Genomic DNA, 23,277 nt, shown 5'->3' on the forward strand with positions numbered 1-23,277 from the left:
TCTTACTTCATTTTATTCCTACACTTACAATCCTGTGAGGTAGACTGGTCTGAGACTGAATGACTTTCCTGGATCAGCACATTAATCACTACCACAAGCTGACTCCCAGTTGTTTTGAAATGTTTCAACTTATTACCCTTTTGGTTTTTCTTGTGCATGTTGCATATCCAGACACTGAGTTCACAGGGATTCACAAATGGTTTTCACAGAAAGTGTCATTCGGCTGTTAAAAAGATGCTGAATTACAGGCAATAATATATCTGAAAATATCTTGCCCTACAAGTGTTGTTTCATTATTAGTATATACTGTATGCTTGTGTGTATATATATATATGAGGAAAATTTCAGATTTTCAATTGCTGTTCTGTAACTGATCCATCCATAGCCCAGTCTTCTTTTTAGTTTTATTACATGTCAATGGAAGATAAGGAAAATATTCCATTCTGGGGAAAGGAAAACTCAGCCAGTGATAGAAAAGATTTTAATTATGATTTCAAAAGCCAACAAGATATAAACTGATTTTGTAGTATTTTTACTGGAGTAAGAAGATCTATTACTTTCAGTTGTAGTTGTATAGATTGCTGCAGCAATAAATCTAACATTTTCTAAGTATAGTTTATTTATAAAATAAAAGGGTAGTGATCGTGCACAGGAATCTTTGGAGACTGCATATTAGCCTTCTTGAACATTATGAAAATCAGGATCACAAAATCTAGTTTAAATAATTAATGGACAGAAATTCAGGCTAGAAAATATCTTCTATGTGAAAACATCTATGTAAAATTTCTATTGAAGAGAGGTATATTAAAAGTACAGGCAGGATAATTCATTCTTTCATATATTTTCACAACTGGCCATCAGATATAAGGTGGCTCAGTTATTCAGGAAATTTCATCACTGAAATAAATAATTAGATTATAAGTACTTTAATGAGAATTAAACATTCTAATATTTCCTTGACTTTTTGTCATAAATGCATCAAAGGCTTTCATTGATGAATATGAACATCTTAAGCAGATCTGCTGCAACTTTACAAATAACAACATTTGTGGAACAAAGAAAACATTGTCTAAGATAAAGACTCATAACAGAAATATTTAAAGCAGGCATTTCTGAGACTAAAGTAACCACTTATAATTTTTTTTTAAAAAGTATCTAATGAAGTGGAGGCTAGTCCATGAAAGCTCATGCCATAATTAACTGGTTAGTCTTTAACATGACAGAAGAAGTTGCTGCTTTTATTGCAAAAGCTATGATTGCAAAATCTGAATTCTCCTGGTTCCATATACAGGGTCATAGAAACTTCAAAATACACTTGTCATCTTCTGCAGCTGAACACCTCTAAGTGCTTATGTTGTAGTTTCACAAGAACTGCTTTCTTGTTAACAATTTTACTTATGATGAGAAAATCAGAAAAATAAGCTCTGTGGATTTTGGTTCTCAACAGTAAAGGAAAAACATGGGAAGTCTAAGAAACAAATATTTCTAAGAAACAATTATTTCTGATCGAAATGAAAAAGGAAAGAATCTTAACCTTTAAGCAATTTCCCAGGTACTAGTAAGGGTGCTTTTCATTTGGTTGTAGACTTTGTAGAAGGAGAGCCATGTTAGTCTGTGGTGGTACAAACTGGAAGGAGTCTGGTAGCACTTTTTTCGACTAACAAATTGTATTGAATGACATAGATATAATATTCCTTTGGAGCAGTTAATTCCTGAGATGGATCTTGTCTTAGAAGATTACAACTTACCTGTTCTACCCTCCTGAGCAGATCCTTTTTTTGCCTCTCCCACTCTCGCCGGTCTTTGTCAAGCCGTTCTAGAAGCTCTACTTTTTCTCTTTTCCAGTTTTTCTCATTGTGTTGAATTTGCCATTGCAAGTCCATTACTAATTGATGACTTTCCGCCAAGAGTTTCTTGTGTTCCTCTCTCTCCTTCTTGAAAGCTGTTGTGGTATCCAGACCAGTCTGACTCTGTGCTTTTTCATTCTTCCCTTCCAGCTGTAAATTAAAACAAAATTTCCCAGTGACACAAAAGTTTTACATAGAAATGAAAATATTAGTATTTGCTACCAAATTTGACATATGCTTTAACATTTAACACATTTTGATTTGAAAGGCAACTATAAAATGGGAACAGTGTTTGCTTAACTAGTAGTTTAAAATTGCAGTTCAATTAAATATCTCACTGAAGTTCATGATTCGTGCGTGGTTCAGAAAGTATACTAACTCTGCTGCTCTATAGTACAAAGAAAGTACTACAATTTTATAGTTCCTCTGGGGTACTGTCTGAGCTCCAGACCAAACGTAAACTTATTTCCAGTGCAACCTTCTTTACCTGACTACACCAGTAATGGCATGTTATTAAAAAAGAATAATATGATAATATAAGTTATTATATTTATATAATACAACATATATTATATGAATAATATAAATAATTATAAAGAATATAAAAAGGATATGGCTACTGCAACCATAGGTAATGCTGCAGCTCAGTAGGGAAATAGGATTGAAAAAATCTAACTAGCAAATTTAGTTTTATCTGCTGGTTTAATTCTCTTCATTTTATAAGTTGCAAAACTACTGCATGAATAGTAAAGGTAAAGGTTTCCCTTGACATTAAGTCCAGTCGTGTCTGACTCTAGGGGGCGGTGCTCATCTCCGTTTCAAAGCCGAAGAGCCGGCGTTTGTCCGTAGACACTTCTGTGGTCATGTGGCCGGCGTGACTAACCGGAACGCCGTTACCTGCCTGCTGAAGCGGTACCTATTAATCTACTCACATTTGCATGTTTTCGAACTGCTTCAACACAGCCAAATTCATCGTTCTCCAAATACTCAGAGCTACTCCTCAACTGCATTAACTGTGAGTCAGCAGAATATACAGCTGATCAAAAAGGAAACAAAACCTTGACCTCCAACAAGAACCCCATCCCTATCTTCATAGCATGTTTGTTGTAAAGGGTTTTTTTTAAGGGCAGCGCTGCGGGTTAAACCGCTGAGCTGTCGATCGGAAGGTCGGCGGTTCGAAACCGCGCGGCGGGGTGAGCTCCCGTTGTTAATCCCAGCTCCTGCACACCAAGCAGTTCGAAAACATGCAAATGTGAGTAGATTAATTGGTACCGCTTCGGCGGGAAGGTAACGGCGTTCCGTGAGTCATGCTGGCCACATGACCCGGAAGTGTCCTATGGACAACGCCGGCTCCAAGGCTTAGAAACGGAGATGAGCACCGCCCCCTAGAGTCGGACTCGACTGGACTTTACGTCAAGGGAAACCTTTACCTTTACTTTACCTTATTAACTGCAGAGCCAGTCTGAAGCCTGGGGCAAAGACTTTGGGCCACTATAGAAGCTTAGCAGCTGCTCACATAAAAAACAAAAGCAGCAGAGATTGGGAAAACTTCTGCCAGTAGGAAGCTTGTGCCAATCTGGCCAACTCCCAAATCTGTTAAGGTTCAACATCACAAATGGGAAAACTGTGGTTGTGCAATATGAGTTGTGTGAAAAAAATAATCTCAGTTACCCAGTGCCAATGACAGCATAGGATCACAGAGGTGTAGTGCCAGTCCAAGAGAAGTGCCAAAGCACCATGTGGAAGTGCCCTTATTCTAAAGCTACAGAGATCCTTCAGAGTAATTCAGGGGGAAGATTCAGCATTTCACAAATCTTGCTGGCAAGCTGAAACACAAGCTCTGCCCCTTTTTATAACTTATGATAACATCACATGTCCCAAAGAAGAGGAGCTTGTGTCACAAATAAATTTTTAAATTTTGTGGTTCAAGTCACTTTTTGATTCCTGGTGACTGCCTGGACAAGTCCTTGCAGTTTTCTGGGCAAGGTTTTTTGGAAGTGGTTTGCCACTGCCTTCTTCCTAGGGCTGAAAGAGAGTGACTGACTCAAAGTCACCCAGCTGGCTTCATGCTTAAGGCAGGACTTGAATTTACGGTCTCCTGGTTTCTAGCCTGATGTCTTAACCACTATACCAGACTGGCTCTCATAACGTTTTCAACATGTTGATGAAATCATCAGATCCTGCACACATCTCTGCTGGGAGCTGTACTTCACTTACACCCTCATATCCTGTGACTCAGATTATAGGAAGAACCATACCTGCTCCAGCTGACACTTCAGTTTAGTCCACTCCATTTCCCATGCAGCTTTGTCAGTGGCATATTGTTGCTGCAAATCATGACGTTCTTGCTCATCATCTTGGAGTTCTGACTGGAAGTTATCCAACAATATTTTCAGGGCATGCAAGAGTCGGCTATTTTCCTTTGCCTGAAAAAAAACAAAGCTATCTGCAGTTCTGAAAGATTATAAATCAACCACCACTTTACAGACCTTGGGATAAAAAGTCTTCTCTCCCCTATATATTTATGAGATTTTAAAAGGAGGTTGATCTGGAAAAAAAGAATATTCAGCAAGTCCACAAAAGACTTGCCCACAGTTCTTCTCCCCAATTAATAATAAATTTTAACATTGTGATTTTACTTCATTTTTAGGACAATCAAGATAGTCATTTAAAAATAGTATATAGTATATTGGTTCTTAGCATACATAAAACAGAGACCCTCATTGTTTCCTTTTCAGAACTTTTCCCTGCTAGCTTTTCTGAAGTGGTGAAACTGTATCTTAAAATGTCTTCTGTTTATTTTTCCAATAAATCTAAAATAAATATTTTATTTATCTAAAATATTTTCTCTAAAATAAATTTTAGAGAAGAAGTCAGAATTTAAGAAATAATAGCTACAGTATTTCATATGCCTTAGCATCTCAAATATAAAACAATTATTCAGCTTCTCTCACTAAGCACACTAGCGTTTTGACCTGCCTTTGTAGGCTAACATTTCAATGTATCTTATTTTTGCTACATTCATGTCTCACAAGCACAGGGTGCTTTACATGATGTTCTTTCTTCATTTTATCCTCAGTCCTAGTCCTTAACCCCCTACACCAAAGTATGAAGAGGACTGCATTTTAACTTAGCTAAATGGCATGGTTTTTGCAATGCTTCAGTAAGAGTAAATGTCCAATAAGGCCTGCATCCAATACATGTACAGTATGTTTTTGTACTTTGTCCAACCTTTCTATTCACACTTTAACTTTCAGAATCCCATAAAAATGGGATGCAGTCCCACAAAACAGCAGTGTTCTAGAATAAGATCACCCTGCATAGTATACAGCCATATATCCTAGCATTTTTGTGTTTATTACATTAATAAATTGTTACTTCAGATCAAATGAAACAATTTATTTCAAGTGTAAAAGTGGAAAGGAATCAATTGCTGAGGCAACTCTTTTATTTTTGCCTCATTCTTGAAAAGTAGTTTTATTTTTCATGCTCTTATTACCAAGAACAATACAAAATAATACAATATAACATTAGAAATTAATACAGTGACTCACTAAAACCCATTTTAAACTCACAACTAAAATACAGAGCCTCAGTAACCTGAATGGCCTATAACATTTAAAACAATCACCAAAACCTGTATTTAAATATAAATACATTTCTACCTAAAATACTTCTTCAGCAAAGGATCACTACCTTGTCGTGGTGCTGGAGCTTGAGCACCTCAATGATGCCATGAGCCAAACTGTGAAGGGCCACCCAAGACGGGAAGGTCATGACAGAGAGGTCAGACTAAATGCGATCCCTGGGGAAGGTAATGGCAACCCACCCCAGTATTCTTGCGTGAAAACTAAATAGATCAGTACAACCAGAGATATGTCGGTATACCATCAGAAGATGAGACCCCCAGGTTGGACGATGGTCAAAATGCTACTGGGGAGGAACAGAGGATGAGTTCAGCTAGCCCCAGACGTGATGACGCAGCTAGCTCAAAGCCGAAAGGACGGCTAGCGGCCGACGGTGCTGGTGGTGAACGGCGAATCCGATGTTCTAAGGATCAACACACCATTGGAACCTGGAATGTAAGATCTATGAGCCAGGGCAAATTGGATGTGGTTATTGGTGAGATGTCAAGATTAAAGATAGACATTTTGGGTGTCAGTGAACTGAAATGGACTGGAATGGGCCACATCACATCAAATGACCACCAGATCTACTACTGTGGACAAGAGGACCACAGAAGAAATGGAGTAGCCTTCGTAATTAATAGTAAAGTGGCTAAAGCAGTGCTTGGATACAATCCAAAAAACGACAGAATGATCTCAATTCGAATTCAGGGCAAGCCATCTAACATCACAGTGACCCAAATATACGCCCCAACCACAAATGCTGAAGAAGCTGAAGTAGACCAGTTCTATGAGGATCAGCAGCACCTACTAGACAACACGCCTAAAAGAGATGTTATTTTCATCACAGGAGACTGTGACTGTGATAGGGTCCTGGAAGAACTCTGGACAGAAGTTCACAACATTGTTCAGGAGGCGGCAACAAAATACATCCCAAAGAAAGTGAAAACCAAGAAGGCAAAATGGCTGTCTGCTGAGACACTAGAAGTAGCCCAAGAAAGAAGGAAAGCAAAAGGCAACAGTGATAGGGGACTTATGCCCAATTAAATGCAAAATTCCAGAGGTTGGCCAGAAGAGATAAGGAATTATTTTTAAACAAGCAATGCGCGGAAGTGGAAGAAGACAATAGAATAGGAAGGACAAGAGACCTCTTCCAGAAAATTAGAAACATCGGAGGTAACTTCCAGGCAAAAATGGGTATGATCAAAAACAAAGATGGCAAGGACCTAACAGAAGAAGAAGAGATCAAGAAAAGGTGGCAAGAATATACAGAAGACCTGTATAGGAAGGATAACAATATCGGGGATAGCTTTGACGGTGTGGTCAGTGAGCTAGAGCCAGACATCCTGAAGAGTGAGGTTGAATGGGCCTTAAGAAGCATTGCTAATAACAAGGCAGCAGGAGACGACGGCATCCCAGCTGAACTGTTCAAAATCTTGCAAGATGATGCTGTCAAGGTAATGCATGCTATATGCCAGCAAATTTGGAAAACACAAGAATGGCCATCAGATTGGAAAAAATCAACTTATATCTCCATACCAAAAAAGGGAAACACTAAAGAATGTTCAAACTATCGAACAGTGGCACTTATTTCACATGCCAGTAAGGTAATGATCAAGATCCTGCAAGGCAGACTTCAGCAATTCATGGAGTTAGAATTGCCAGATGTACAAGCTGGGTTTAGAAAAGGCAGAGGAACTAGAGACCAAATTGCCAATATCCGCTGGATAATGGAAAAAGCCAGGGAGTTTCAGAAAAACATCTATTTCTGTTTTATTGACTAATCTAAAGCCTTTGACTGTGTAGACCATAACAAATTGTGGCAAGTTCCTGGTGGTATGGGGATACCAAGTCATCTTGTCTGCCTCCTGAGGAATCTGTATAACGACCAAGTAGCAACGGTAAGAACAGACCACGGAACAAGGGACTGGTTTAAGATTGGGAAAGGAGTACAGCAGGGCTGTATACTCTCACCCTACCTATTCAACTTGTATGCAGAACACATCATGCGACAAGCTGGGCTTGAGAAATCCAAGGCTGGAGTTAAAATCTCTGGAAGAAACATTAACAATCTTAGATATGCAGATGATACCACTTTGATGGCTGAAAGCAAAGAGGAACTGAGGAGCCTTATGATGAAGGTGAAAGAAGAAAGTGCAAAAGCTGGCTTGCAGCTAAACCTCAAAAAAACCAAGATTATGGCAACCAGCTTGATTGGTAACTGGCAAATAGAGGGAGAAAATGTAGAAGCAGTGAAAGACTTTGTATTCCTAGGTGCAAAGATTACTGCAGATGCTGACTGCAGTCAGGAAATCAGAAGACGCTTAATCCTTGGGAGAAGAGCAATGACAAATCTCGATAAAATAGTTAAGAGCAGAGACATCACACTGACAACAAAGGCCCGCATAGTTAAAGCAATGGTGTTCCCTGTAGTAACATATGGCTGCGAGAGCTGGACCATAAGGAAGGCTGAGAGAAGGAAGATCGATGCTTTTGAACTGTGGTGTTGGAGGAAAATTCTGAGAGTGCCTTGGACTGCAAGAAGATCAAACCAGTCCATCCTCCAGGAAATAAAGCCAGACTGCTCACTTGAGGGAATGATATTAAAGGCAAAACTGAAATACTTTGGCCACATAATGAGAAGACAGGACACCCTGGAGAAGATGCTGATGCTAGGGAGAGTGGAGGGCAAAAGGAAGAGGGGCCAACCAAGGGCAAGATGGATGGATGATATTCTAGCGGTGACGGACTCGTCCCTGGGGGAGCTGGGGGTGTTGACAACTGTCATGTTCACCGTTTCAATGTGCTTGGTACATCGTAACGTTTCGCATGTCATTAGCCTGATGCGTGTTTCATCTTTGCAGGTTCCTGCTGGGAGTATGTTTATCTCTTGGCTGCGAGCTCGGAATGTATTTGGGTTATCTCATGTGTTCAAGGTTGCTTTCCCAGGCTAGAAGAAATGACGGTTACCAGCACCTGGGACGGGTGGCTCTGCTGGTAGGGAGGCGGGGTTACGTTTGCAGCGAGGGTTTTTAGTTTGTATTTGGCGCACTTTCTGTCATTCTCAGCTTTCTCTGTATTTGTCACAAGTTTCCTAATAAATCAGATTTCATTTAGCAATCTCTTGTGAGTCTGAGTATTTGGACTAGGCAACCATTACAACGACTGACAGGAAGCTCTGGCGTGGGCTGGTCCATGAAGTCACGAAGAGTCGGAAGCGACTAAATGAATAAACAACAACAAAACCTAAAATACTTAAACCAACATCACAAAGGCCCACAAAAATATTTTTGACACTGTTTTAAATTAGCTCAGGCTCCAGTGTAACTTTGGTGGAAACTGAATCCACCAAAGTAGCTGGGAAAAAGCTCTCTACCATGATGTGGCTATTTTAGTATGAGAAGGTAATGGTGCCTTAGCTAGATGGCTGCTCGGTTGAGCACACAGGCACATCAAGAACTACAAGTAGATTTTCCAAATAACTAGGTGTGTATTTGCATAAAGGCCTTCCCCCAGATTTCTTAAGTAATTTTAAAGGTGGACAGTAAGAGATGCTGAATATGTAGGATACACAAACAATATCAGCCCATAGAACAATAAACACAGAAACTTCTCAAGAGTGATGGTGATGTCACCATACCACAACTAAAGATAAATGCAGCCTGTTGAACCTACATGCCACTTCACCTGACAGAATTTGTAATCCATGGGCCAGGAGGCAGGGGTTATAGTGTCTAAATTCTTATGAAATATTACAGTGATCTTGATGTATTTTTAAATTACAAATGTCTTTTAGTGGCAAGTCAATGCCATGGCATAGGCAAGTGTTGCCCTGTGAATCGATACATACAGAGAAAAGACTTCTTGCAAGTAGATATTTTTGTGCTTGCACAGAACAAGCACAAAGTTCCTTGGTGAAGGAACTTAACAAAGAATTTCAGAAAGCCATTAGAAGAAACAAGAGGAAACAGACACGGAAACACAAGGAAAATCCTCCAAAAAATCTCTGAACTCAGAGGTGGAGCCAAAGAACTCCAAAAAGAAGTCAGTATGTGATGCATTGATTTTAAGAAGACCTTTGATTGTGTCAACCATGTCAAAGTGTGGAATGGCCTTAGGAAAATGGGAATCTCAGAACATCTCATTGTCCTTATGTGAAATTTACACAGGACAGGAAGCCACAGTCCAGATGGAACATGGTGAATTACGTTGGCAAAGCAGTGAGACAAAGACATACACTCTCTCCCTATTTACTTAACCCAAATGCTGAGTATATTGAAGAGGGCTGAATTGGAAGAATATGAAAGTAGTTTTAACATTGGAGGAAGAAACAACAATAACCTGTGCTATGCTGATGACACTACTCTGATAGATGAAAAAGCAAACAATCTGCAAGCTCTAGTAATGAAAGTCAAAGAGCATAATGAAAAAATGGGACTAAGATTAACTATAAAGAAGAACAAACTAATAACAGCAGGTACAATTCAGACTTCTCATTTGAGGTATGAGAACCAGGCTCAAATTATCGTATTTTGAACACATTAGATAAACATCCAGCTTCCTTGAAAAGTCTATAATGCTGAAAAAGTTGGAAGAAAAGAGAAGAGGATGACCAACAACAACGTGGATGGACTCAGTTACAACAGCAATTAGTGCACTGTTGGAAACCTGAAGGGCCAGAACAGATTATCCTGAAGGAGCAGAATAAGCACCTGCACATTTGCCTTGATATCTGCTTTTGCTGCTGCAACAATTCTGTGGTTGTGGTCCATGGTCACTTATTTCCACTGTGGAATGATGGGAGTAATTTGTTATTGTAAAATATATCCTTGACTTGGTAACATATAATTAATCTAACACAGAACAATTCAAACTATTATCCCAAGAAAATATGCAGATATCTTCCAAGGTTGAAAAAATGTGGAATATCATTTCTATAATATTTTGAAAATTCAAATGCCCTTTCATAGATACTTTAAACCTAGTTATAGTCTTTCCTTGGAAACATTACTTTAAATGCTATTGCTTTGCTGCACATATACAAACTGAAATATTTCTATCCATATCAGCATTTACCAGTTCTATCTTACTATCCACATCAGTTTGCATTTTCAACGTAATTATTCTATACATATCTATTTAATTATATAGCTTTTTACTTGTGCCTAGTAGTAGAGTTAGCACTGATGCAACAGAAAGCTTTTTACAGTTTTAACCCCAAGACTGTGAAAGCTTGTCATGTACCCTTCACACTGAAGATGTTGCCTAGTCTGGCAATAAAACGTCTGCAAGAAAACAAGGCTCAGAGAGCACCAAGGACTCCACAGCTTGTCATGTATCAAGTCCATTACGACAGAGAGCATTATTTATTTAAATAGATTTTAAAAACCTTTACATTTAAATTAGCTTTTGACTTCTGAATTAGCAACACTGCTCATCACAGCTATTTGAAACTATTATTTGGTTATCTTTATATGCTTCAGTTATTAATTTATTCTTATATTTTATTATTTATATTGTTCATTGCTTTAGTAAAGTTTTATTGAATGATATTTTTTTTTCCTGTATAAAACCAGTAGTTATCATATTTAAGATCAAAATACTTTGGCTAAATTGCCAATGGTTTTACAGAAGCAGGATCGGACTGTAAGTCAGTGGTGCATTTGGAAAGCAGATTGCTAATTAATCTCTTGGTATTTTCTGATGCCTAAACACTGCATAGGTATCTAGGTCATGCCCCAAATAGGAAACACTCTCATTTTAATATGTTTTTCTCCCAAACAGATTCTCTTACAGTAAAGATTAGACAGCAAACTGCTATGGAGATACTTAGGTGAGATAAACATATACATTCTGAAAACTACCAGTCAATGATATACTGTTCTCAGCATGCTATTAAAGGAATTAGAATATTTCATTTAAATATTAGTCAAAATAGTAACTGCAAATATCTCATGTTTTGCTTCCCAATTATTATAAATATAATAGATGAAACACTTTAACGCTGCTTTCTACTTGGGATAATGGTTATTATTAAAAGTGCAATAAAGAGAATAGATAGAATAACAGATCAGAGATAACTCTCATGACAGAATAAGCACCTGCACATTTGCCTTGATACCTGCTTTTGTAGCTGCAACAACTCTGCTGTCTGTAGTTGTGGTTCATGGTCACTTATTTCCACTGTGGAATGATGGGAGTAATTTGTCATTGCAAAAACTGTATCTTCTTCTTCCTCTTCCTCCCCCTCTTTGTCACCTTTTTGTTCAGACTGAAAGGTGAATTCTAGCATGGGATCAAGGTGTTCCAACTAAAATTGCAAATGAATTAAATAAAAAATACATTCCTATACAGTATGAAAGCTTTGATCCATCAGTTTCAGTAACCATATAAATCTGCTTTTGTAGATTTTCCTTATTCCCTTTCTATGAGCTTATGCATACTTAATTGTTTATGAAATCAAACTGACAAAGAAAGACCCATGTAGACAAAAATTTATGTTAGATCCAAGAAACAAGGTTATTCCCTTTTTTTAAATTTATAGTTTGTTCATGACTTGTATTGAACTAGGCTTCCCAAATTTAGCCCCTTCAAGATGTGTTTTCATCGATACCCTGAGACTACTTTGGCAGGAAACTTGGAACTATTATGCTAACAGCTAGAGGACTATAGCTTGGAAAAAGGCTGATTCAATACAATTAATAAACATTTTACAGATTAAAAATCAATACATAAGTAAACAAACCATTATTTTAATCATATTGAACAAATCCTTTAGTACCAAGCAAAGTGAATATTTGTAGCTCAGGGTTGAACTGTGGAGTCCTCTGCTTTCAGAGCAGCCCTCAAACACCTAAAGATGGACCAAACTATCATCCTCCTCCCAGCAGACAAAGGCCGCACCACTGTCATTATGGACAGATCACAATATATACAAAAGGCCAAATAATTACTTGAGGACAAAGAAACCTACACCCCAGTGAACACCAATCCCATACAGAAACTGGACAACCAGATCAAAAGAACCCTCAGCGACCTAACCAAGAAAGGTCAAATCACAAAAGAAGGACAGTGGCAGAGGAAAAGCAGTGGACCCATCCTCCCATGCTTCTATGGATGCCCCAAAATACACAAGCCTGACATATCACTTCAGCCCATTGTATCATTACTAGGGACTCCCACATACAACATAGGTAAAGAGCTTACAAAGAAACTCACAAAGGAGAGTGAATATTCTATCAACTCCCCACTACATTGCCTCCAGAAAATCAAAAACCTAAAAATAGAAGAAGATGAGATCATGATGTCATTCGATGTTACAGCGCTCTTCACATCCATCGACCCGGCACTAGTGAAAGAATCCATGGCCGCAGTTCTGCGCAATGCACCTGACCTAGCTAAATACACCAAAATAGAAATACCCAGGATAATGGACCTTATCAACCCCTGCCTTATGACCTACTTTAAGTTTGATGGACAAATACACCAACAGATCAAAGGAACACCCATGGGATCACCTATTTCAGGACTTATAGCAGAGATTGTAATGCAGCATCTGGAAAGGATAGCACTCCCACACATACAACCCAAAGTATACTTTCGTCATAATACAAACTGGAAAAACTCATGAAACCATCAACAACATCTTTAATGGAATAAAATTCACAACAGAGGAAGAAAACAACACACTACCATTCCTGGACATCCTCATCAGTAGAGGAAATGATGGCAAGTTAGAAACACAAGTCTACAGCAAAGCTACCCACACCAACCAAGTGCTCTATTATCAAAGTAACAATCCAACCTCCCAGAAGAAAAGCTGTGTAAGAACATTATTCAGATGAGCACTTATACATTGCAGCAACCCAGAACACCAGAAAAAGGAAACAGATCATCTGTACAGCATCTTCCAGCAAAATGGATACCCTCTCAACTTCATCAAAAAGTGCCTCACCACCCAACCCACTACAACCCAACCAACAGAAGCTATGAAAAGGATAACACTGCCATACATCAGAAACATCTCAGAAACCAACAGACTGTTACAACCACACGGCATCACCATAGCACATAAACCAACTAAAACTTTTCAAAACATATTAAGTAACCCAAAACACCCAATAGCCCAAGAAGAAAAAACATCAGTTATTTACAACTTACAGTGCAAAGACTGTAACAGCCACTATGTAGGACAGACAGGCAGAAGACTAGCAGAACGCACCCATGAACACCAACTAGCAGTCAGAAGACACAATGAAAACTCCTTAATCTCACAACACATGGACAGACTCAACCATAGTTTCAACTGGGAAACTCTGAGCATCCTAGAGGAAGATGAATCCAAAAATGCCAGAGAATTCCTGGAAGCGTGGCACTCAGACAAAGCAGCCACCACAGACACATAGAGGTAAACAATATTTACATACCATTCAAAAGAGACAATAGAAAAGCCAAAAGACCAGTACACTCCCTTGCCAGCAATCAACACCCAGATATGCAAAAATCAACACTAGGATTAACACCAGATGAACAATCAAACAGCACAATACACCCTAATCAAGGAACTATTAACTCAGTCAATCAACCAAGCAGCAAACAACAGCCCAAAGAACTCCCAAGGAGAGAACACCACCTCCACCAACACAAGCAGGGCAAGTCATTGTATATAAACAGAGAGCAAGGCCCTCTTCCTGTTTGCACTGAAGATGTTGCCTAGTCTGGCAATGAAACATCTGCATGAAAACAACAAGGCTCAGAGCAGCGAAACGTTTCTACCAAAAAGAAAGAAATCCAGTTGCCATGACTCAACCTACAGACAATTCCACCTGGATGACTGAGAATCTTCATCGACAAACAAGGCTCAGAGAGCACCAAGGACTCCACAAATCCTTTAGTTTCTGAGATGGTAATTGCAGATTTAATCTCATATTGGGCAAAAATTAATGCAACAGGCATTATAATTAACTGTATATGGTATCTATACTGGTGATATATTTTATAGCATATAAATGAATTTAAAAAGAGAATATGCTGCTGTATGATTATTCTTTTTATTGCTCCTGCTTTTAGTTTGGATAAAATCAATATATGTGGTACAAAATTAACAAATGGTAAAATACATGGCAAATATGATAAATTACACAAAAAATTATTATGGTTTCTTTCCTAAGATACTTTGGCCAAATAGCTTTAAAAAGCAGTCTTCCCATTTATTCTCAATGATAAGTTATTAAGGGAAATAAATAAATATTCTATCATGCCTTCATTTTGTAAATTTATGGTAGCTTAGAAAAACCTCTGGCCTCTATTTTCCCTACAACCACCACATGGCGAGGTAGATTAGGCCGAGAGGGAGTGACTGGCCCAAAGTCACTCATAACGAACAGAAAAAAATTATAATACTATTTCCCCATACAATACTTTTGTAATACAATACAATGTAATGTAATACAATACTTTTGCAATGTAAAGTATCATTTGATTCTTCTGAAGAAGGATGGGACCCCCACAAACTGCAGGAGAGGCAGAAAGATGTTGGGTTTGCAAAGATATTGTTTTGTCCCACAGTCTCATGGCAGCTTTGGGATTTAAAGGTGAGTAACAGATAATCTTGGATTACTGCATAAATGAGTATATACCCTAACTTTTTTTCTTCAAATACCAGCTTAGTTTCTGTTGTGCTTAAAAACAATGTGAGAGATTTCAATGCCACAATTAAAGTAGTTCTGGTATCTGAAACTGAAGCAATGTTATTTCTTAAAATGTATTTTTCTTATAATAAAATTATCCCCATCATATTAAAAATTTACTCCATTAAATAATATGGGACAGGAGTAACATAGTTTTACCCCATTAAATAATATGGGACAGTTACCTCAAGTATGTCCTCTCCTTGCTTTTCTATATGCCTGCTGTGTCGCCAATGTTTCAGCAACCATTTCAATTTGACATAGAGGATAAAAATGTTCTGCTTGAAATGTCTGAGTTCTTGATCCATCAGATTTTTCTCCTGACTCCAGGTCTTCTCTTCCAATTTGTTCTGCAAAGTCAAGCTTTGTACCTCCAAATCTTTTCTTTGTAAGCTTTGCAGATGGCCTTCTTCCAACTTTAAATAGAACAAGTGTGCACAACATGAATAGAATATTGCCTTAAGAGGCTTGTTACTGGAATCTCCCCCACTCCCCATGTGAGCAAATAAACCAAGATTGCTGATTCTAATCATTATCACCTGATTTTGTCAAGGGATCTCAAGAAACCCAAAGATCACAGGTTGCAGACTTAATTTAATTAACTATAATAGCCTGCTGGAAAAAAAAATCCACAGCTCATTTATTATAACAAGCTGGGTCAGATTTCTGTAGTGTAAGCATCTGTATTTCCTATGTATAAACACGTCTCTCCACAGAATCCTTTCAATATGTTGCTTATATGATCCTGAACTTGATATTGCTATATGGGGGAATTGCAATTCCTAACTTCATTTTCAACTAATAATTAGAAAAACCAATAGGGTTTATTAATTCTTATTTCTTTTCCTTTGGGTGGGGAATATTTCTTCTTTGGGGAGTACAGTATTATTTTTATGTCTTAGGAAAGAGAGGCTCTTGCTTTCCAGGCCAATTGTTGACAGGGCCTTAGTAATGACTCATCCTTGGAAATCTTGGTAGAAGAAACCATCCAGAGAATGTAATTATGAATATGCACCATCCAGGCACAGAATATGAAGAACCTCTCTCTACTCAAATGTTCAAATATCCAGCAACAGATTTGTTTTTTATCTGCTCTAAGACCTCACTGTTGAGTTTTTAAAGAAAGTAATATACAAAATATATAGTCAGTTAAATGTCACTACTAAAGGTTTACAGTACTGTAATCCATCAATCAACTGATGCCATGCTATATCTAAAAACCAAATATTATGCAATCATACCTATGATTTTGTATCTGCTTTATCTATAATAAAGCATATAATTTTTAAAAGACAGCAACTTCTAGATGCTCTGTGCAAAATTCTTTTACATAAATTGTTATTAGAAAAATAATTTCCACACACTAATTATTTTCAGTAGATTCCAAATACATAGGTTTTATAACAGCTTACAATATATAGAACTCAACTACAAAGAAAATCTAAGTAGAAATCACAAAGCTTTATACTATATAACACTCCTATAGCCAACAATATTCTTGTAATCTTGGAATCCACTTTCCAAATAATATGAATAAAGGCCAGAATTTGATTCCTATTTATACAAGAAATTTATATAGACAAAAAAATCAGTTTTCTCTTAATGCTATTTCAACAATTCTTAGATATCCACAACCAAACATCTATGAAACTTCTGAATTCTTTTTCACAAATATATAGAGCTTCTAATAGTAAGAAAAGCAGATGAAGTTCTCTTCCAGTAACTATTTAATGTATTTACCTGAATTATCCTTTCTGAAAATGTTTCTTGCTCTTCTTGACGAAATTTCACCTCCTGCTCAAGCTGAGCCTGAAGCTCCTGTATCGATATATTCTGTACAGGTAAAATATGGTAGTCCCTGAGCTGATCAGCAGGACAACAGTTCTTACAAGGGTAACAAAATTATAGGACATACACCACTGAGACTCAAAACTATACAATCAAGACAGTGTTCAAATACATGCTCTGTTTATAATTAGTGAAATGTTCTAATAAATGAAAAACCTGCACAAAAATTTTCTTTTGATGAATCTAGAAATGCATACTTTGATTAAATGTGGAAGTAGATCCATATGAAGATCCGCTTTAGCTATGTGGTATGAACAGGGAGGTTATTTGTAACCATAGTTACCTGTGCAGTCACACGTATGGGTTTTGCAACTGCACAGAAGCCCTTACAGAAAATTACTGTATCTGAAACTTTGGATTGGAAGTCTATGTTGGTTTCAGTCTCATCAACACAACACTCCTGGAAAGAGAGAACTTACTCCTGAAGTAAGTACCTGAAAATTAGAATGTTGGCAGATAGTGAGAGATTAAGTTAATGGGTTCTTTGACTCAGGTAATGTCATGATCCATTAGGCAGGCATGAACTTGGCTGAAGCATTCCAAAATCCTGAACACTGTTAGGAAGTAAATCTATATCAGCAACAGTAGCCATTACAAACAGTTAACAGTTGTAAAAGACTGATTCAGAATTTGTATCTCCTAATTCAAATCCAGTCCCTTCTTTTTCTGCATTTCCCCCTTGATAATAGACTTCCTGCATTCCATCACCGACACTCAGTCATTAGTGACATATTTTTACAATCTTCTCTGAGAATCTCTTGCCATTAACAGACTGCTGACAGCAAGTGAAACAGGATTGTTCTTCATGGGGCCTGCATAATATTTAAACAGTCTTTTAGAATAGCAAATTATCTTTGTGTGTTCAATATAAAACATTGGGGTTCCGTGCATATCCACTGTCCGCAAAAAATATTCCAAGTGTGTGTATGGTAAGAAAAAAAATGTAGATAGGACTAAAGATTGCTTTATGTAAGAAATCTGATGACACATTTGGTAAGAAAATAACATTAGGCTAGAGAGTGTTTCCAGGAAGAACTGCAGGAAGGATGGATGGATGAAAATTGCAGAGTACACTTGCACTTTTAGGTGATGTAAATGCTGCAAGGAATACAGCCTGAAGACACAGCAGACAGATAGTAACTGTATTTGGATGGCTTTATGAATACTCTAAAAAGAAAAACTGTGAGGCTATCTGCTGAGATAGCTACCACAAATACTTTAATAGATGACAAAAAAGACTTTGTTCCTTTACAGAGAAAATAATTTCAAATATAGTATTAATCCCACGAGAGCCAGTCTAGTGTAGTGGTTAAGGCATCAGGCTAGAACTAGGAGACAGTAAGTTCTAGTCCCACCTTGGGCACAAAGCCAGCTGGGTGACCCTGGTCCAGTCATTCTCTCTCAGCCCTAGGAAGGAGGCAATGGCAAACCATTTCTGAAAAACCTTGCCAAGAAAACTGCAGGAACTTGTCCAGGCAATCTCTGAAAATCAGACATGATTGAATGGATTAAAAAAAATTAATCCCACAGGTATTTGGCACACACTACTTAAGAGATGATGTCAAAATGCTAACATGAGATTATCTTCCTGCATAGGATTTTCATCTTGGTGATCTGTTAACCACCTCTAAGACCTTTGAAATGTTCTCTGAAAATGACTGTGTTACAGGACCCAAGCTGTGAAGCATAAAAACAACCAGTCCCTCTTCCTACAATAAAAGGTTCTTCTGTAAGAGTTGGTTCCCAGACTGATACAGATTCAAGAAACCATTATGCCAACAAAAAGTTGTAAACTTCCACATTATCAGTGAAGAATCTTACAGTCAAATCATGGTGGCTCAAATTTGCATAACCTCCTTTCATAGTATTGATTCAAATATATGAGTTAAGTTTTCTTTGACTTGACCTTGACTCTTTGTGGCTACAAAGGAATGTCCATGAAGTTTTCTTGACAATAGTATGTTGGTTTGCTGTTGACCTCTTTTGGTATTATTTTTCTCAACTTCTCAGCCTAGCTTTGTGGTCCTATATTCACTGGTGGTTCCCCATCTAACTACCAACCAGGCCCAACCTTTAGTTTCAGAACCCCAGACAAACTTGCTAATACTGCCAACTTTGCTTTCAATCTTGTCAAGAGTTGCAGATAGTTTATGAAAGTTTGGCTTCCTTAAAGAGTCCAGCATCATCTAATGACTAATTGGCCCAAGTGGAAATTCCAGTTTATCTGGGAGGCACCTCCCATGATTATTCTGGATGCAAGGGATATTGAAAAAGGGATGTTTTATTGTAAGTAGCAGATGTTTGTCCACTACTGTACTGTGATTAGATCTTGGTGTCTTTATGCTATAACATTTATCAAGAAGTTGTAGTACAACTGACTAGATTAATGGCTGTTTTAATCTATTGTGCTGACAACTGAATAAATTGGGCGAAGTCTTTCTTATCCATTAGCAAGTAAGAGAAAAGGATATTTTTTTTCCTAAAGGAAGAGCTGATATCCCACTAAGCTGGTGACTGGCAATATGAAAAAGTAAATGTGTTATGGTAAGCTTGCTGGCTTACTGCATCTATTTGTGATCCTGATTGGAAGTCTCTTGTCTCTGAGAAGAAAGGGGCCAGTCATTTTAGTGATTAGCTGAACTGTAGATGATGATCATATCAGGTATGTTGTAGGATTTTGAAATGAAACTGAAATGTCAATTACGGTAGCATATGCTTGCTGGTATGGAAAATACAGAAATTTGTTGACTTGATCAGTAGCAAGGATGGTACCACAGTAAATCAGTCTACTACTGAAGGTTCAACATCAGGTAGCTTGGTTATCATATATATCCATTTCAATCTGTTATAATACTGTGGGAAAATACCAGTATTTGTAGATTTGTTTCTCTCTTCATATTACAGGTAGGAATTGCAATAATGATCTCAAGGATCACAGGCATCTTTATATAATTCTCTTCGGTCAAAGGAATAATGATCTCACACCCACAATGGGGATCTAGAGAATTTGGAATGATTATTTGTCTTTCTTATTAATGGGTTCTGTTATAGTATGAATAATTGGTTGAAGGAGAGCCACTGGGTAAATCATCTACTAATGATATGGCTCTCTCTGAGAATGAATGTCTACTATTAGCATAGTTCTACTGCCAAAGTTGGCAAATTATGGAATAGTACCTTGGAAGCCACAGATCAAAGAGTTATTCTTGCTAGCAACTGAAGACAGGAAAACAAAATGAAAGGAAAAGAGAGAAGAAATAGTAAGCAGCTCAGCTAAATCGGTTTGAAAAATTCCAGATAAGGTGCTTGCTTCTGCAGCTGAAAAGAAACTAAAGAGAATGAGGGAGCTACAAATCTAGGCAGTGGTTTTTTCCATCAAATATCTCAGCTGTAGTTGTTTTCAATGCATCTGATGTATAGAGAAATAAAGAATCAATCTGTCCATGCATACATGTATGTCAATCCTAATTCCAATGAAGATAATGAAGCACGTCACAGTTGTTAGAAAGCTAGAAAAAATAAACGTATCATTAAAAACAATGAGTAATTAAATTATGCAAACTGATAAAGTGAATGCATGTGGCAAGTTCAGATGTGAGAACAGCATACGAGGAAGATCAGGAAGTGCAAGTGCTTCACAGTTCCAGTTTGATTCTGTCTTATTTAAAAAAAGCTAATTTGATCAAATCTATAGCTATAGTTATTACTTTTGATTTTGAAAAATGACAATATGTGGCAGAGAAACTGGTATTAGATTCAATGAAACTACTGCCTTAAAGATTATTTTTTAATTAAGGTTTTGCAGTCATCTTTTCAGGAAACATTGCTGTTTTAGCAGATCCTTTGCCATTTTTTTTTACTGATGGCAGAGAAGCAGCCAGAAGTTGGCTGGCAAAGAAATTTGAAAACTCTCCCACTGATTTCTGTGACATTTGGCATGCTTTCAGTGGCCTATACCAATGTTCAAATCCATCTTTCCATAAAATAATCCATAATCCAAGTCTAAAATTTTTATCATAGGCTTTTTATAAACAAGTACACTATAATTACATTTCTTTTTCACATTTATACATTTAGTAACATTAAGTTTTAGTTTCAGTTTACTTTTGCTCTTTAGTTTACTAAAGAGCAAAAATATGTTCCGCACACCCCAACTGCATAAAACCATATTGCATTTTTAAAAGTCTGTTCATTGTCACTTTTGCATCCTTTCAATCAGAATTCTGCCAAGTATCTCCTCAGAAATACTTAGGAAACTTCCCAAAAATACTTAAGAAACTACCACCCCCCTTTAGTTCTTCCATTCAGCCTTGCTATCTTTCCCTTTGTATAGAAGAAAAATGTCATTCTTCCTATCATCAAGCATAGATTCATCCTTTTCACATATATTAAACTAGTCATATAGCTACTCCTATATTGTCACGTTTCTCCAGTTGTACCATCAACTTCTGTAGCCTTATCATTTTCCAACATTCTCACAGCATTTTTTAATCTTTGTTTCTCAGACACAAATATTTGCAGCATATTTCAGTTCCATTCTCCTATATTCTCATGCAAACCTCCAAAGTACTTCTTCCATCATTCCTTCAGTTCTCTCTTTCCCAAATCATGTCATCACTTTTATTTTTAATTCCATTCACAATTCTGGAGGCTCCTTAATTAGCCTCTTTGCCTACTTCCGAAATTTGTTGTCATCAAATTAGTCCTTCATTTTCTCTGCCTTTTAATTTTAACATTTTCTTGCTCTGTTTGACAACATTCTTGGCAAGTATATTTTCCCTGTACTCATGTTACACAGTATTTCTCCCATCTTCATTTCTGAAGCAATCATTCACATATATGCATTTTTCTCATCCACAACCCCTTTAACTCCATTACCCCAAGCATCCATTTTTATATTTCTAATTCGTAATATAATTTACTTGTATAACTTTCAATTCATCCTGGAAAGGGTACTCTCTAACGCTTTTTCATACAGGATTTGTATTTTCTCTTCCGGCAGTCTTTGTTTTATTACTTTCTTGCCCATTCCCCTCCCACACAAACTACTCTTGACACTATCAAATAATGGTCTATCCACACTCAGAATCTCCCAATACCTCTGTATCTTTCATTAATTATCTATTTCATCATAAACAAATTAATATGTATTCATTCTTATGCCAATTATGTATAAATATACTTTTGCTTAAACCATATATATGAAACAGCTAGTTGCTATTCTCATTCATTCTAGATCTCTGAAAGGCCCACTCATTTTTTCGGTATTCTCTCATTCTCAGCATCAGCAGAATGCTGCATAATTTCCCCAAAGCTCATCACTTCCATTATCACCATTTACTGAAGTGTAGTAATTATCACCAACCTCTGGATTCCTATTTTAATATGTATCCACAACAACTTACACAGCAGTACATACTTTTATATATTCAATAACTCCACTCCACATCAGACCACCAGCATTTGTATTTATTACATCCTTCCCCTTCCTCTTATTTTCAGAGAAATATAACCCTCCCTCCCTCTCTTCAATTAATTCTCTTTACCATTTACTCCTCATATTTCCATATGCCATGATTATCATCAGATATGCCCAGAGACATTAACTTTAATTAATTTTCATCTTGGCTTTGGCCAGCTGAGGTTTTCAAATAATGCTTTTTAGTAGGATAGTATTGTCAGTTTGGGCAATATGCCACAAGTGCAACCAAAACCAAATTTTACTCCAAGAATGCTCATGTTATTCTATTCATGTAAGAATGTCTAATCTAGAGACTAGTTTGCAAGCAACATACTTTGCCTGAATTCCAACTAGGAGGTATATACAGTGTACCAGGATGGAGTTATTTTGCTAGCAAATGTATATTTGGACAATAGGAACAGTAACATGTTATATTTAACTATCTTTCTAGTGGAGGCTTCTGTGAATGGCAAGGGAGGGAGATACGATTTATGTAGTCCCTGCATCCATAAAATCTATTCCAAAATTTTGGGGATGCTTTGGAATAGTGTGGGTGATAATTAAGAGAACTTCATGTGAAAGTCACCTGTTTGTAAAAAATTACTTTCCTTCCTCAACTCAAGCTTCTGATGAGCATAAAATTGTCTTTTGGTAGAAACACAGAACTGGTTATAATCCATTAAAAAAAGGGAAGGAAGTTTTTGGATTAACAAACATTTCATAATTACATTCCCCATTGGTGCCTTTAAATTGGCTTCTCTGTTTTAACTTGCTTACTTAAATTGACAAGAAAAAGAGTACAGGGA

At 37.2% G+C, this 23,277-nt stretch overlaps 1 protein-coding gene across 1 annotated transcript in view; it reads right to left on the reverse strand.

Moving 5' to 3' along the window:
• Positions 1-23,277, reverse strand: part of MTCL1 (microtubule crosslinking factor 1) — a 141,003-nt gene that overhangs the window by 26,529 nt on the left and 91,197 nt on the right. Inside the window, exons 7-11 of the mRNA XM_063299115.1 lie at positions 16,903-16,995; positions 15,348-15,578; positions 11,595-11,783; positions 4,106-4,273; positions 1,749-1,997 (exon numbers count right to left, since the gene is read on the reverse strand). Coding sequence (XP_063155185.1) covers positions 1,749-1,997; positions 4,106-4,273; positions 11,595-11,783; positions 15,348-15,578; positions 16,903-16,995 — 930 coding nt within the window. The remainder of the gene's footprint in view (positions 1-1,748; positions 1,998-4,105; positions 4,274-11,594; positions 11,784-15,347; positions 15,579-16,902; positions 16,996-23,277) is intronic.

Source organism: Candoia aspera, chromosome 3, assembly GCF_035149785.1.
Source record: "Candoia aspera isolate rCanAsp1 chromosome 3, rCanAsp1.hap2, whole genome shotgun sequence".
Classification (NCBI taxonomy): domain Eukaryota; kingdom Metazoa; phylum Chordata; class Lepidosauria; order Squamata; family Boidae; genus Candoia; species Candoia aspera.